The sequence below is a fragment of the Drosophila nasuta genome, chromosome 2R (genome assembly GCF_023558535.2).
Source record: "Drosophila nasuta strain 15112-1781.00 chromosome 2R, ASM2355853v1, whole genome shotgun sequence".
NCBI lineage: Eukaryota > Metazoa > Arthropoda > Insecta > Diptera > Drosophilidae > Drosophila > Drosophila nasuta.
The window spans coordinates 24211796-24224606 of record NC_083456.1 but is presented as its reverse complement, the minus strand read 5'-3'; the positions used below and the strand labels follow the sequence as shown (position 1 = coordinate 24224606).

The following is a 12811-nucleotide window of genomic DNA, read 5'->3' as shown; positions in this document are numbered from 1 at the left end:
AGGCTAAATGTTATACGCCGTGTGCATTTGTGGCTGCTGAAAAACCTTTTGCTTTCATTGTTGTACTCGCTGTTTGTAGCTGTTGTTGTTGCTGTTACTGCTGCATTGTGTTACTCACACACACACATGCGAGTCTGTCTGTATGTCTATGTGTGCGTGTGTGTGTTTCTCTCGTCAGTTTTTGCCACCTTTTGTGCCATGTGTTTGAATTAGCTTTCAGCTGGTTGGCGGAAAAAAGCGCGAATGCTCGCAATTGCACAAAAGCTTATTAGGTTCGTTTTTCTACTTTTTTCTTTTTTTTTGTTTCTCTGAGTGTGTGTGTGTGTATGGATGACAGTGTAGCTGTGTGGTTAGAAAGTAATACCACTGCAACAACAAATGCACTTTGAGGTCGCGCGCGCTTCACGTACTTCCAATCCCCTCTATTATTCTCTTTCACTGTTGCACCTTAAAACCAAACGTGGCACTCAGTTGACACCCTGTAAATAGCATTCAGTTGTCATAAGAAAACAAACTTATAAAACTTAATGTAGGCTACTTAAATGCCTTTTGTTTATATTAAAGTCTAAAATTCATTATTGCATTTTATAATTATCTCAAGCGAATATTAACACTCGCAGATTAAGCATTTAAAATTTAATGAAAGTGCACTCAGTGCTCACTTATTCACACTGATAGCCAGGCACTTGTATAATAATAGCCAGCTTACATAATACTTAAATCTAACCAGAAGCAGAAGAAACCCGTTTTGCAAAATGAGAAATGCATTGAAGCCCCAGTCGACAATAACAATGCGAACGTTGAGGGAGGATGTCAATACGTATACGTATTTTACGTATACGTATTATTCCAATGGTTGCCAATGGTAATATCTAGAGGAGCACACGTAATGCTCAATGTTGAATACTTTTTTTGGAGCACTTTTCGGCTCATTGTTGTTGGTCATGTGAGCTGTGAGCTGTGAGAGGGAGGAGTACGAATATTTTCAGCTTGAGTTGTTGTTGATTTAATTCAAGAGGCAATGCATTTTACAGTCGAGTGTTCATATGAAAAATGTACAGCAATTCGAACCAGGACTTCTGCCCACTTATGCTGTTATCCTTTTTATCAGTGCCATTGTTGTTGGACTGTCCAGGACATCAGAGCGAGAACGAGAACGGAACTACGAATGTGAAAGGGGAGCTCACAGCACTTGGGCCAACAATGGTTTCTCTCTCTCTCACTGATAGTCGCTGTTTTTTATTATGTTTGTTGTTGTTGCTGTTGCTGTAGTTGTTAGTGTAGTAGTAGTTGTTGTAGTTGTAGGTAGAAGTGGCATTGTAACATAATTTCCGTTGAAAATACATCAAAATGCGCCAACGTTGTAATCCAGCTCTGCATGTGTGAGTGTGTGTTTGTTTGTCTGCCAGACGAGCTAGAACTCTCTTTCCCCTACACACACACACACAGTCAAACAATTGCTGTGGTTAGTTAGCATCTGTGTTTATATTTGTATTTGTGTTTGCATTTGTTGCCACACTCACACTAATGCACAGATATTAGCAGGGGCTCAAGTGTGCAACACGAAGCCAACACACACACACACGTGTCCATCACTCTTGCTGTTTGCATCCCATTCGAGTGTATGAGTGTGTACTTTTTTTTCGGCTCTTTTTTTTATGAACGTTCGCAACGATTTTGCCTGGCATTCGAGTCGAGTATTTGTGTTTGTTCAGCTACTTTTGCGGTTTGCCGCTTTTCGCGTACATTTCAACCACATTTTGCAGTCAGTCCGGTTTCAGTTCGCGCATTGGACACATGCCAAAATATGACCCCAAACCTAGTCCAACCAACCAACCAGCACTCCAGCCACACAACGTTCTAATACCACAACATGCTTCACTTGAGTACACACACACATACGCGTTCTTCCATTCTCTGCCTAAATGAAGGTAAACACTTTGCAACACAACAAATTTTATGCATACTTCTTTCTTTTCAAACATTATGCTCTCAAGTTTCCCTTAATACAATTCCAGTGAAACAAATGAAATCGGATTATTTTTGTATATGTTTGAAAAGTGTTTGGTTTCTTTTGCTGTATTTTACATTAAACGAGAACCACACAAACAAAAGCAATGTCATGCAATCAGTTTGAAACAACATGCGCGCACTCATATTGAATTCACATTCACATTTTGAAGGATCAAGAGGAATAAGGGAGATGGGAGAAGGCGGCAGGCTAATTGAGGTGCATGGGCGAAAAAGCGATAATGCTGGCTAAATTAGAGCAAATTATAACAACAATTCGATGGTATTCAGAAACTTTGACATTGCACGGGGCGTATGCGCAATGTGCAATTTGATGTGCTCGCAATTCAATTAAATGCGCCAAATTGCAGTACCAAATTAAAGCGAAACTGCAATCACTGAACTGAAATTTAATTGTATTCGATTGGGTGGCGACGATTGACGCGGGATGGGGGGCACGCACCACGCCCACTTACGCCCACATTGCTATCCCAAGAGGGAAGAACGACAGCAGCAACAACAGCAGCAGCAGACTGCAGCACGTATTTATTAGCTGACTTGCATTGATGAAGGTCGCAATCGCTCTCGCTCTTCTCCCTCTGACTTTTTTCCCCTCTCTTTCTCTCTCTCACTCTCTCCCCGTCTATTGCTCTGCTTTGTTCTCTGGCAGGTCGTTGATTGACTCACGATTATGCAATAAAACAGCAGAGTCGAGGACAACAGCAGCAAAATTGAACATGGTTTGGGACCATGAGACAATACCCTGTAGTCCTCTCTTTCTCTCTGTCTCTTTCTCACTCTATCTCTCTCGCATTCACACTGAATGGCAGTATTGGCTTCATTTCAACGCCAGCTTTTCAAAAGCTAAAACTTTTTTATGTCCAACTCATTAAAAATGTGCGGCAATGGACTTTCATGCCGTCCCCTCTGGTCTCTGGTCTGGTCTGCTCTGGAGCCGGCCACGCCCATTTGGCGCCTTTGCTTTTGGGAATTTTGTTGGATTTTGTTCGCCGTTTGCCGGGGATTTTCATGAATGAGCCAGCAACCAACAGCAGCAGCCAACAGAACACAACCTAAATGCAATTTCCAAGTTTTTAATGTGCGAAATTTCTAATTTAAGATTTACGATATTTTTATGTTGAATTACATTTTACCTCCGCCTTGCCCTCGAGCGCTAATTTCCCCGCAACTCAATTCAAGAATCTAACATCCGCTAAAGCTATTCCTTATGCCTGGGTGTTATGTGTGCTGCTTGATGTTGGCTCATTTTCATTTCCGGGCTGCGAAATTCATTTCGCTTCGCTCACTTTTCAAGTTTCATCCACTCACACACACACACACACATTTCTATTTTTTATGGCACACTGACTCTTTAATTGTGAAGCCAATGCAGGGCGAAATTAACTGTTGTTGTAGGCCAAGGGTCATAGGTCAGTTTAATGCAATTTTATCTACTGGAACTTAATTGACCAACAGATCAGAAAGGATCTCTCTCACTCTCACTCTCACTCTCACTCTATCTCTCTGGTTGCAGTTAAATAAAATGCGCTGATTAAATTGTTTTCGGCTGACCAATTGACTAAATTCAGTAAAAACTTCAAATTGTTGTTGTCATCTGTGGCTGTGAATACGTTACAGAGTTTATGGCTGGTTGTTTATGGTCGAAGCTTGTTGTTTTGGGGTATGTTAACACAGCTACTACGAATGCAGTTTGTTTTTGTGTTTCTGGCAATAAATTTTGTTGGCTGAAACAGATTTAGTTGCAGCGACAGACAGTCAACGATACACATATATACATATGTTCAACAAAAAAACGAGAGAGAGAGAGAGAGAGAGACCGAGAGAAAGTCCGAAATGAATTGTGCAGCGATTGATTTTGGGATTTGCAATACAATTTATTGCTGCAATTCAAATGCACAAACAACAATTTTGAATTCACAAAAATTGGCAACGTCAACTCAAACTAAAAGTTAAACTGCTAAACAGTTAAGTATCAGAGATTCTGCAGAACACGTGCTGAAACTAAAACCACTTATGTCCACCGCCTCCACCCAAAAAAAAAAAAGAAAAAGCAGAGAAGGAAACCACAGAAAAAGCGTATCTCAATTGCAATCACTCAAAACAACGGAAATGACGCTTAGCACAACTTCCTGTCGTTCAGACGGACAAATTGTGAACGAGGGCGGCGTGCCCCGGACAACACGGGACAACGCGCAGCTCTGAAAACGTGGCCAGCACAAGCAGCAGACTTGGCCAAAAATTCTGTGGGGAAGCCAGCCACTACTACACTACATTGTAGTTGGATCTGTTGACCAGAATTCATGAGGGTTTTTTCTCTCTCTCTCTCTCTCGTTTTTTGTGGCATATTTGTCAACGTTGTTTCCACTGTAACATGACTGGCCGCGCCCACTGTGCGCCATGCACTTGTCGCTTGCCACACACACACACACACACACACATACACTGACTGACACATTCAAGTGCAATTTGCTTGTAATGCGAAACTATGTCATTTTGGCACGGACGCGATCCTCCACAGCCAACGGGAGAGAGAGAGATAGGGAAAAGTTACAGCTGGCATCATCGCCATCCACATCGCCACATCGTCGTCGTCTGCATACAAACATGACACGTTGCCACACTTGGGCGGCACTTGTGTCCACCTGCGCTTCAGCTCAACAGAGCGACAGTTCCTGCTGTGCCTCACAGTATCATCTCTCAGCAGCCGCATATTCGCATGAACGAGTGAGTGTATCTCCTGCAACTAGTCTCTGTATCTGTTACTGCCAGTTTTCTCTAAAGTAGCCAGCCAAGTGGCAGCTAGAAATGCCGTGTAGACAACGCCAACCATCGAGCTGCACAGACTGCACACCGAGAGAGAGAGAGTGAGAGACTGACAAGCGGCATTTGATAATGTCAGAACGAAAATCAGCAACAACCAACAGGCAACAACAACAACAACAACAGCAGGTCTGTTGCCTACACAATTGCACGTTGCGATTTCAGCAAATGGCAACTGGGAACTGGCAACTGGCAACCGACAACTGGCAACTAGCAACTGTTGCCGAGGCATCTCATGTGGGTTTCAAGTACACGTCAAGGGTTTTGGCCTTAAGCTGCAGCTGCAATCGAACTTGAAGCTGTTGGAGTCATGGCTCTTGATGAACAGTTGCTTTTGCCAGTCAGTTTAATTAGTTTTTAACGGCTGCCAAAATGAGAGATTTCAACTTCTATACACTTTGTAAATCTTTCCAAGTGAATTAATCGTTTCCGTTTATTTCAATGAATATATAAAAATATGTGTGTTAATGAGAGATGAGAAAGTAGAGATTATAAGTACACGAAACTTTATTATTTCTAATTATATATGTATTTATGAACATAGTATAAAACAACACATTATAGGGAAAACTATTCAGGGCAACCATCAACAGTTAAAAAGACAGCTCTGTAAAGTATAAAATTACATTTTATAAGAGAAAATGTTTACTCTCATCTGCATCTTGTTATGAATTTTAAACAGTGTGTAATTGATATTTGAGTACAACCGCCCTTAATTCATTGGGAACTTTATCTTCATTTTCCAGTTTATTTATATTATTTTCTTCTGTTAGATGTTTTATGTAATCTAGCAAAGGTTTCCTTAGCCAAAGAGCGACACTGAAGCTCAAGGCGCTGAAACAACATCAGACATTAAATACAAAACAACTTATTAAAGTATAAATCTGGTTACAATTTATTGTACGTATCCATATTGATATTGCATAGAGAAATATGAATATATGTTTGAATTTCATATTCATAAAATTATATTAATTAAAACGTTCCTCTCATAACAAGCACTTACTCAAACTGATGACTTTAAACACATAGTCGAAGCTGAATATTTTCGAAACTGATAAGTGAGAAAGAGAGCGTAAATGCTCTGACGATAATTTACATATTATTTATTGAAAGTTCATAAGACACTTAAACATTTTAATAGCCATCACTCGCTCACTCTTTTCCGTACTTTTTGTCATTACAGAACAGTTTCACATCTTCGTGGGCGATTTGAGTGCCGAGATTGAAACACAACAGCTTAAGGATGCATTCACGCCATTTGGAGAAATATCGTAAGTAACTCATTCCACTCATTCAATATTCAAATAGACATTAAGCTCTACCCAAGAGTCCAGGTCAGACTGAAGTGTATCTTTGATACATTATTCTCTCTTAGTTAACATCGTTTAGTCCGGTTAATTGCCATTTGATGGCAACAGCAGACGGCCAACAGTCGACTGTTGAGTTGAGCTATTGGTTAATATATAATAAAAATGGGCCAAGAGTCTAGACCAGGCTCAGAGCCTGGACCATCGATTCATAGCTCGCGGATGGGGCGCATTAACTTCAATCAAAGTACAGTTTGCGGCACTTGTGCAAATTATTAAATAAACAAACAAACGGCGAATGAAGTGCCCCAGTCGAAGTCGAAGCTATCCCCAACAGCAGCAGAAGTCGAAGCCGAAGCAGCAGCAGCTTTATTTATGAATAATTAGCAAGCCATGGGGGCCTCCGTTGAGGCTGAAAAACTGAACCGCTGAATGTGGCACCACAGAAATGGCCAGGTCATTTTTATGTTTTTTTTTTTTTTTTTTTTTTTTTTTTGTGTGCTCTCTGCTTATTTTTGTATTTTTTGTTGAAAGCCATACCGAATGGATAGGTCCTTAGAAAGCTCAGCTTGAGCGGCGGGGCAATAAATTAATAATTTAATTTTCGACTTTTTTGTTTGAGCATGGCAACAACAAAAATGCAACTGGAACAGCAGCCGGACTCTGGTGAAATGAAAACCGCAAACGGCGACGCGGCAGCAAACAAAACGGTCCAAATATGCCAAAAAAAAAAGAAAACGAGAACGAAACGCAGGAAAGAAAAGAAAATAATATCAGAGTGGAGCAAGTGAAAGCAAATAAAACCTGATTTATTCGCTGAGCGCCAGGCGCAGGCCCATCGCTTTTTGCCACACCCACTCGCTGTTCAGCTGCCTCCGTTTCCGCTCTTCCTTCTCCCCCTTTTGGCATCCCCACAAAGTCAGGTCAGTGCTGAGCTCGTTGCTGCTGTTGTCGTCGCACTGGGAAGCCCCTCTTAATTTGAAGCGTGTTTTGCTGGCTTTTCATTTGCCACTTTCTTAATTAATGAGCAGCAGCAGCAGTAGCTGGAGCAGCCTCCCAAACCTGCCACGCCCCCATTTTCACCTGCAAGTTGTTTGCGCTAATTTCTTTGAGATTTTGCAAACGGCAGCTACAAAAGTTGAACTCATTTGGGCCAATTCTCTGTCAGCCACTATTTATTTATTTAACATTTTATGGGCCAGGCCTTTTTAAGTTTTCCTTCCTTCCTTGCCTTGCTTCACACAGCTGCTTCGCTCTGCTCATTAGGCGATCTGCTCCGCCCACTTTTCCGCTCAGCGATTGCTTTAAGAGCGCAACAGCAGCAGCTAGCAAGCCCCTAGGCCCGAGGCGAGCAAATAGTAAAATTTTCCGCGTGTTTATTTTTGTGAACGCAAATCTACGAAATAATTACATTTTTCATTTGCACCTGAAGTGGCTGCCTGAGGGAGGCAAGCAAAAAAAAAAGGAAAAGGAACCGAAAAGGTGCACCGTTATTTGCTTTTTAGCGTCTTGAAGGACGTCGCTATCCTTGTGACGTCCTGCTTCTTGATGTCCTCGATGTTCGTCCTAGTCGTCATTGTCCTCCTCCTGCTCATCCTTCTCAGCTTCATCTTCATTTTCCCTACGTCGTCGTTGTCGTCGTTGTACTTAGTCGTAGTTGTCTCTGGCTTTAGCTTTTAATTTATTGCTCTTTATGTTTTGAGTGCCCGCGTGGGAAATAATCGCAAATGTGCTGGCTCTGCCAGCGTCGCCGTCGCCGTCGCAGTCGCAGTCGGTGTTTCCGTTTTGCAGCAGCTCAGCTAAGTCGAGGCTGAGCGCAATGTTTTACCTACTTTTCATCAGGTTAACAACACTCATGGGTAGATTTTTCATTTAGTTGCGCATAAAGAGCAAAATTTATACAACAATTTAGCTCTGCGCTCCCTTTTGCCTCTGTTTCCTTTTCCTTTTATACTTCGCTTCGTTTCGTTTTTTTTAATTAACTGAAAGTTTCTTTTGCATACACTTTGTATCCTTGGCAACAACAAAACCATGAGATGGAAAACTTAATAAATATAGATGTGTATGCTGACATATGAGAGTATGTGTGTGTGTGAGTGTGGTTCAAAGAACTTGTGTCTCATGTAAATTTATAATGCCTTAAACTTTCTGTGGTTTTGCCGTTTGGCATGAAACTCATTAGAACATTTCCCAAGAACTTGTTATTTAATTTACGAAATGCACAACAAATTGATTTATCCACAGCTAAGTTGAATTTCACTATTTTCGCGATCAGCCGCAATTCATAATCGCAGAACATAACTGTATTTTATTATCTTTGAGTTGGCGCTAATTGAAAGACATGAAACCAAGATAGTATCTTGCACAAACGTCTTTTCCCATTTACGGCCACACAAAAGAGGTCATCGACGTCGTCGTCGTTGCTTTTGATATGGTTAATAAATAATTGAGGGTATTCAATGAAATTTGAGCCATGCGCCAAATGAAACAAAGTCCAGACATTCGCTGACTTGTGTCAGCAATTAGGCAAAATCAATCGATGGCTGATGGTCGAGTCCATCGCTTTGAGGGTATAAAACTGAAATTCAATTATTCGCCTTTGGCGATCCATTGCCAAATTACCGCTGATTGTGAGCTGAGAACCTTGTGAGTGTGTGTGTGTGTATGAACTTTGAGCCCATTCAGATTGATGCAACAACGTGCCTTCGCCTCCCTACTTCAGGCTTTAGTAGTGCTGATTAATTACATGCAATGTATTTATGGGGCCCTTGGGCTCAGCTTTCAGTTCGAGCGTGGAAGGGGGGAGGGGAGACACAATGGCAGCCTTGATTACTGCCACAGATCCTTATCAAAGTGTGACCCCCGTCATTGTCGACATTATTAGCCATATTTCCGTGCTCGCATTGTTCATTGTTATTGTTCCCCCTTTTGGAATACTTATGCATTAGTTGGGAGTCATAATAATTGAATTACATTTTTCTGTAGCATACTTTTGTGGGCAACTGCCTCATAATTGGCAGCCATTGCCGTTTGCCATTTGCTGTTCGTTCACTGCAGTTATTGTTACTGCTCCTGCTGCTGCTGCTGCTGTTTGTTTCCAACGACAAAAGGCTTAACTCGACTTGAGCGCAAAACTTTTTCCAACATATTTCAAATTCGAATCGCCAGGCAACACATAAGGTAGACAAGTCAAGTACGTGACAGTGCGGCAAAGAAAGCAAATCGAGAAGATAATAGTTGAATGAGGCTGCACAGTACTCACTAACCTTCTTTTATGCTTTATACTCTTTCCTTTTTTTTTTTGGTTAGTTTTAATGATACTTGAGAAAGTTTTGATTTTGGTTGAGCTTTCTCCACTGCACGGCGATGGCGTTGACATCATTACGTTGATTTTTCTTGGCGGACTTACATAGGTGGCACAGTTCGACGTCGCTTAGGCAACAGCTCTCAATTGAGGCGATGCTGAAAATGAGCAAAACTTTCAACTTAATCTATTCAGAAAGTTGGCTTTGTCGCTGCTCCTGCCGTTGCTACTACTGCTGTTTCATAAACTTCAAAATGCGCTTGTGCACGTCGAGCAAGTTCGACTTCGGCAGCCTGCTGAATGGAAACGGAAACCAATGATCGGCGACAAGTGGGCGCCAAGCGTCGTCTGATGGAGCCACTGCATCCACTTGAGCAAAACGGAAGTGGAAATGGAAGTGGAAGTGGAAAATGAAAATCAGAATCAAAATCAAGCAAAAGCAAAAAATAGGTAAAAGAAAAACTTGTGCTCGTCGCTTTCGCCTTAAGTAGGCGTTCGGCTTTTGTCACGAATGCCGCGAATGACAAATCAAAATCGCATTCAAATGCGACGCGGCGTGCAGCGGAAGTTAATGCGAAAAACTTTTGCGCCCCCTCGAGCACCAAGCACAATCAGTCAGCCAGGGCAGCACTCTGCCTCTGTACTCCTCCAACTCCCGACTCCACTGACTGCAACTCCCTCTAGGCCATCTCTTTAGTGCTGTGGCGGTGGGTGTGAGAAATGAGTCTTGCGACTTTTGTTGCAGCCAGCAGCCAGCGAAACGCAGCAACCGCAAAAGCCAGACACTTTTTCACGCTGCCTGCAACAATTTATATTTGTTGGCAAGTGTCAAAAGTTGCCGCCAACAGAACAGAGCGAGGGCAACACATCTAACATATACTATATATATAAAATAAATATATATAATGCCACTTCATTAAATGCAAATTAAAAGGAAATGCAAAATGCTTTCAAAACTCGCCCCTAAAAAACTGAAAACTGTCAGACATTAAATTTTTGTGAAATAGGCCAACAAAAGCGGCTGCCGTGTAAACTTTTTAATATAATTTTAATGGTAGCTCGTTGAAAAGTTTTTAAGGTCTAACAGGCGGCCGAAATCATTAAAAGCCAAACGATTTCCATTTTCAATTTGTTGACAATTTTGTATCAATCGTCTCTCTGTCCCCGCCTCACTTTGTGTGTGTGCTTGTGTGTTTGCCTAATGCTTAGATAATAGAGAACCGAACAGAACAGAGCAGAGCAGAGCAGAAACAGAATCTGTTCTGTCGGTTGTTTTTGGTTGTTTGGTTGGGCAACATAAATTTATTTAATTTACTTTTAGAGTTTTTGTGTGGCAGCCGCAGAAAACACAAAAACAACAACAGCAACAACAACAACAACAGCAAAGGCAAAAGTTGGCTGCCTGGCGACAACAACTTTTCACATAAAATGCGCATTAATTCATTAAAATTGACAAAAAGGCTAAACACGAGTGCCAAACATGGTTGACTGCCTTTTGGTTAGCACTGTGCCAACTCTCTCTCTCTCTCTCTCATTCTCTGTGCACTCGGCGCAAGCGGCTCGCTGACTGGCTGACTGACTGAGTGAATGACAAACTGAATGACTATTCGACTCAATGGGTTGGTGAAAGAGAAAGGGGGAAGAGGGACAGGGGAAAGAGATTGCTGGCATTGTGCTGCGCCAGGGGCCAACTAAACGGCTCTCAGTTGGCAAGCCAAACAATTTGCAAGGCGCCTACCCCGCTGTCTTTCGCCCCCCTTTCGCTACGTTTAACTAGAATATATATCTAAATAAAAGTGCTTCGGTGCGCAATGAAGAGCCTGACGATGGGCGACGTCACCATTTCAAATTAAATCAACAGCATAAAGGGCAAAGCGAACGCTGTGTGGCTGGGGCAACTTTTTTATCGCGCCAACAAAGCAGCAGCAACATCAGAAATTATACTGCAATGAAGACGACAATTTTTGGCTGCCATTTAAAATGGCACTTTTCGCTCTCTCTAGCAACTCGCATTGCGCCTGTCATTTGCAGCCAGCGCGGCACAAATTGAATTTAAGTGCAGTTTTGGCTTTGCCACAGCGCCTCCGAAGCTCCCCCAAAAAATATTGAGCCGCTGCCAAAAGCGGCTCAGTTGGAAAAGAAAGCCCAAAAATTGTTGAACCCATGCCCTCTTCTGTGTGTGTGTATGTGTGTGTGTGTGTCGCACATATGTTGCAAGTTTATCACTGGTGCAAATAAAAATGTTTGAAATTTTTGCACTCCTCACCTCGCTCGCTTGCTCTGTGTGTGCGACACAGCTTGGCTTTGCTGGCCTTGCTCTAAACTTTTTGGCTACAAATTTATTGGCAATAAATTGACTGCCATTAAAGTAAGCGCTGGGTCGAGCGGGGTTGACAAGCGGGGCAAGCGGGGGAAAGGGCATAAAAAATGGCTGCCAACGCATAAATCCCCAAAATAATTTGACACAATGAGTCACACAGATTGAGTGGCCCACTTTATGACGGGGCCGCCGAGGCCTATGAGACCTGCGAGCTGCGAACTGAGCGAACTGAGCCTGAGCCGCAGGTGCAATTTCGACACGGAAATGTAATTTTAAAGCACTCAGGCTAAGGTTGACAAAAAAAAAATAAATATATACATATATATGCACACAAAAAAGAGAGAAGAATCACTGAAGCCAACACAAAAAAAAACGAAAAAATTAGCAAGCACACAAAAGGAGACTTACAATGTAATATAATCATGGCCCAATAGAGTCGAGCCAGCCTCGGAGGTTCAGGTGTGTTGTCCATGAAGTGGACGCCATTGAGTGACACTCTGTGGCGCCCCTAGAACCAAGACAGACGACATTCCGAGCCAGCGAATTGCTGCATTGAAAAGAGATGGAGCTGGAGATAGAGATGGAGATGGAGATGGAGATGGAGATGGAGATGGAGCTGGCATTCGTTGTCGTGGCAGCAAACAAGAAAAAATCTAATCAAAGCTAATCCAACAAAAGCGAATGACGGCCAATGTCAAGAGCCTTTTGTTTGCCCAAAGTGGCGTAAGCGCTGAAATTTGCACAGCTGCGGCGTGGTAACTACACGGGAGAAGCAGAGATAGAGGAGAGAGAGAAAGGGAGAGCGAAATGCCAACCGAGAACATTTATTTAAAATACAAGCTATAAAATGAGCTGTGCTCTGCTGTGTCTTCTTTTATGTCCTTTCCCCCCATCCCAAATGAACGACTGTCGAGTGCCGTGTAATTGCAGCACAAAGGTGCAAAGAGAGAGAGCGAGAGGTGGAGCGGTGGGAGAGAGAGATTTAAATGAATTTGATTTACGTTTTTAAAGCCAAATAAACGCCTT

General features: G+C 42.3%; 1 protein-coding gene across 4 annotated transcripts in view; it reads left to right on the top strand.

Moving 5' to 3' along the window:
• Positions 1-12811, top strand: part of LOC132786148 (cytotoxic granule associated RNA binding protein TIA1) — a 97872-nt gene that overhangs the window by 45089 nt on the left and 39972 nt on the right. For all 4 annotated transcript variants that reach the window (XM_060792591.1, XM_060792590.1, XM_060792592.1 and 1 more), the window contains one exon: positions 6038-6125. In XM_060792591.1, coding sequence (XP_060648574.1) covers positions 6038-6125 — 88 coding nt within the window. The remainder of the gene's footprint in view (positions 1-6037; positions 6126-12811) is intronic.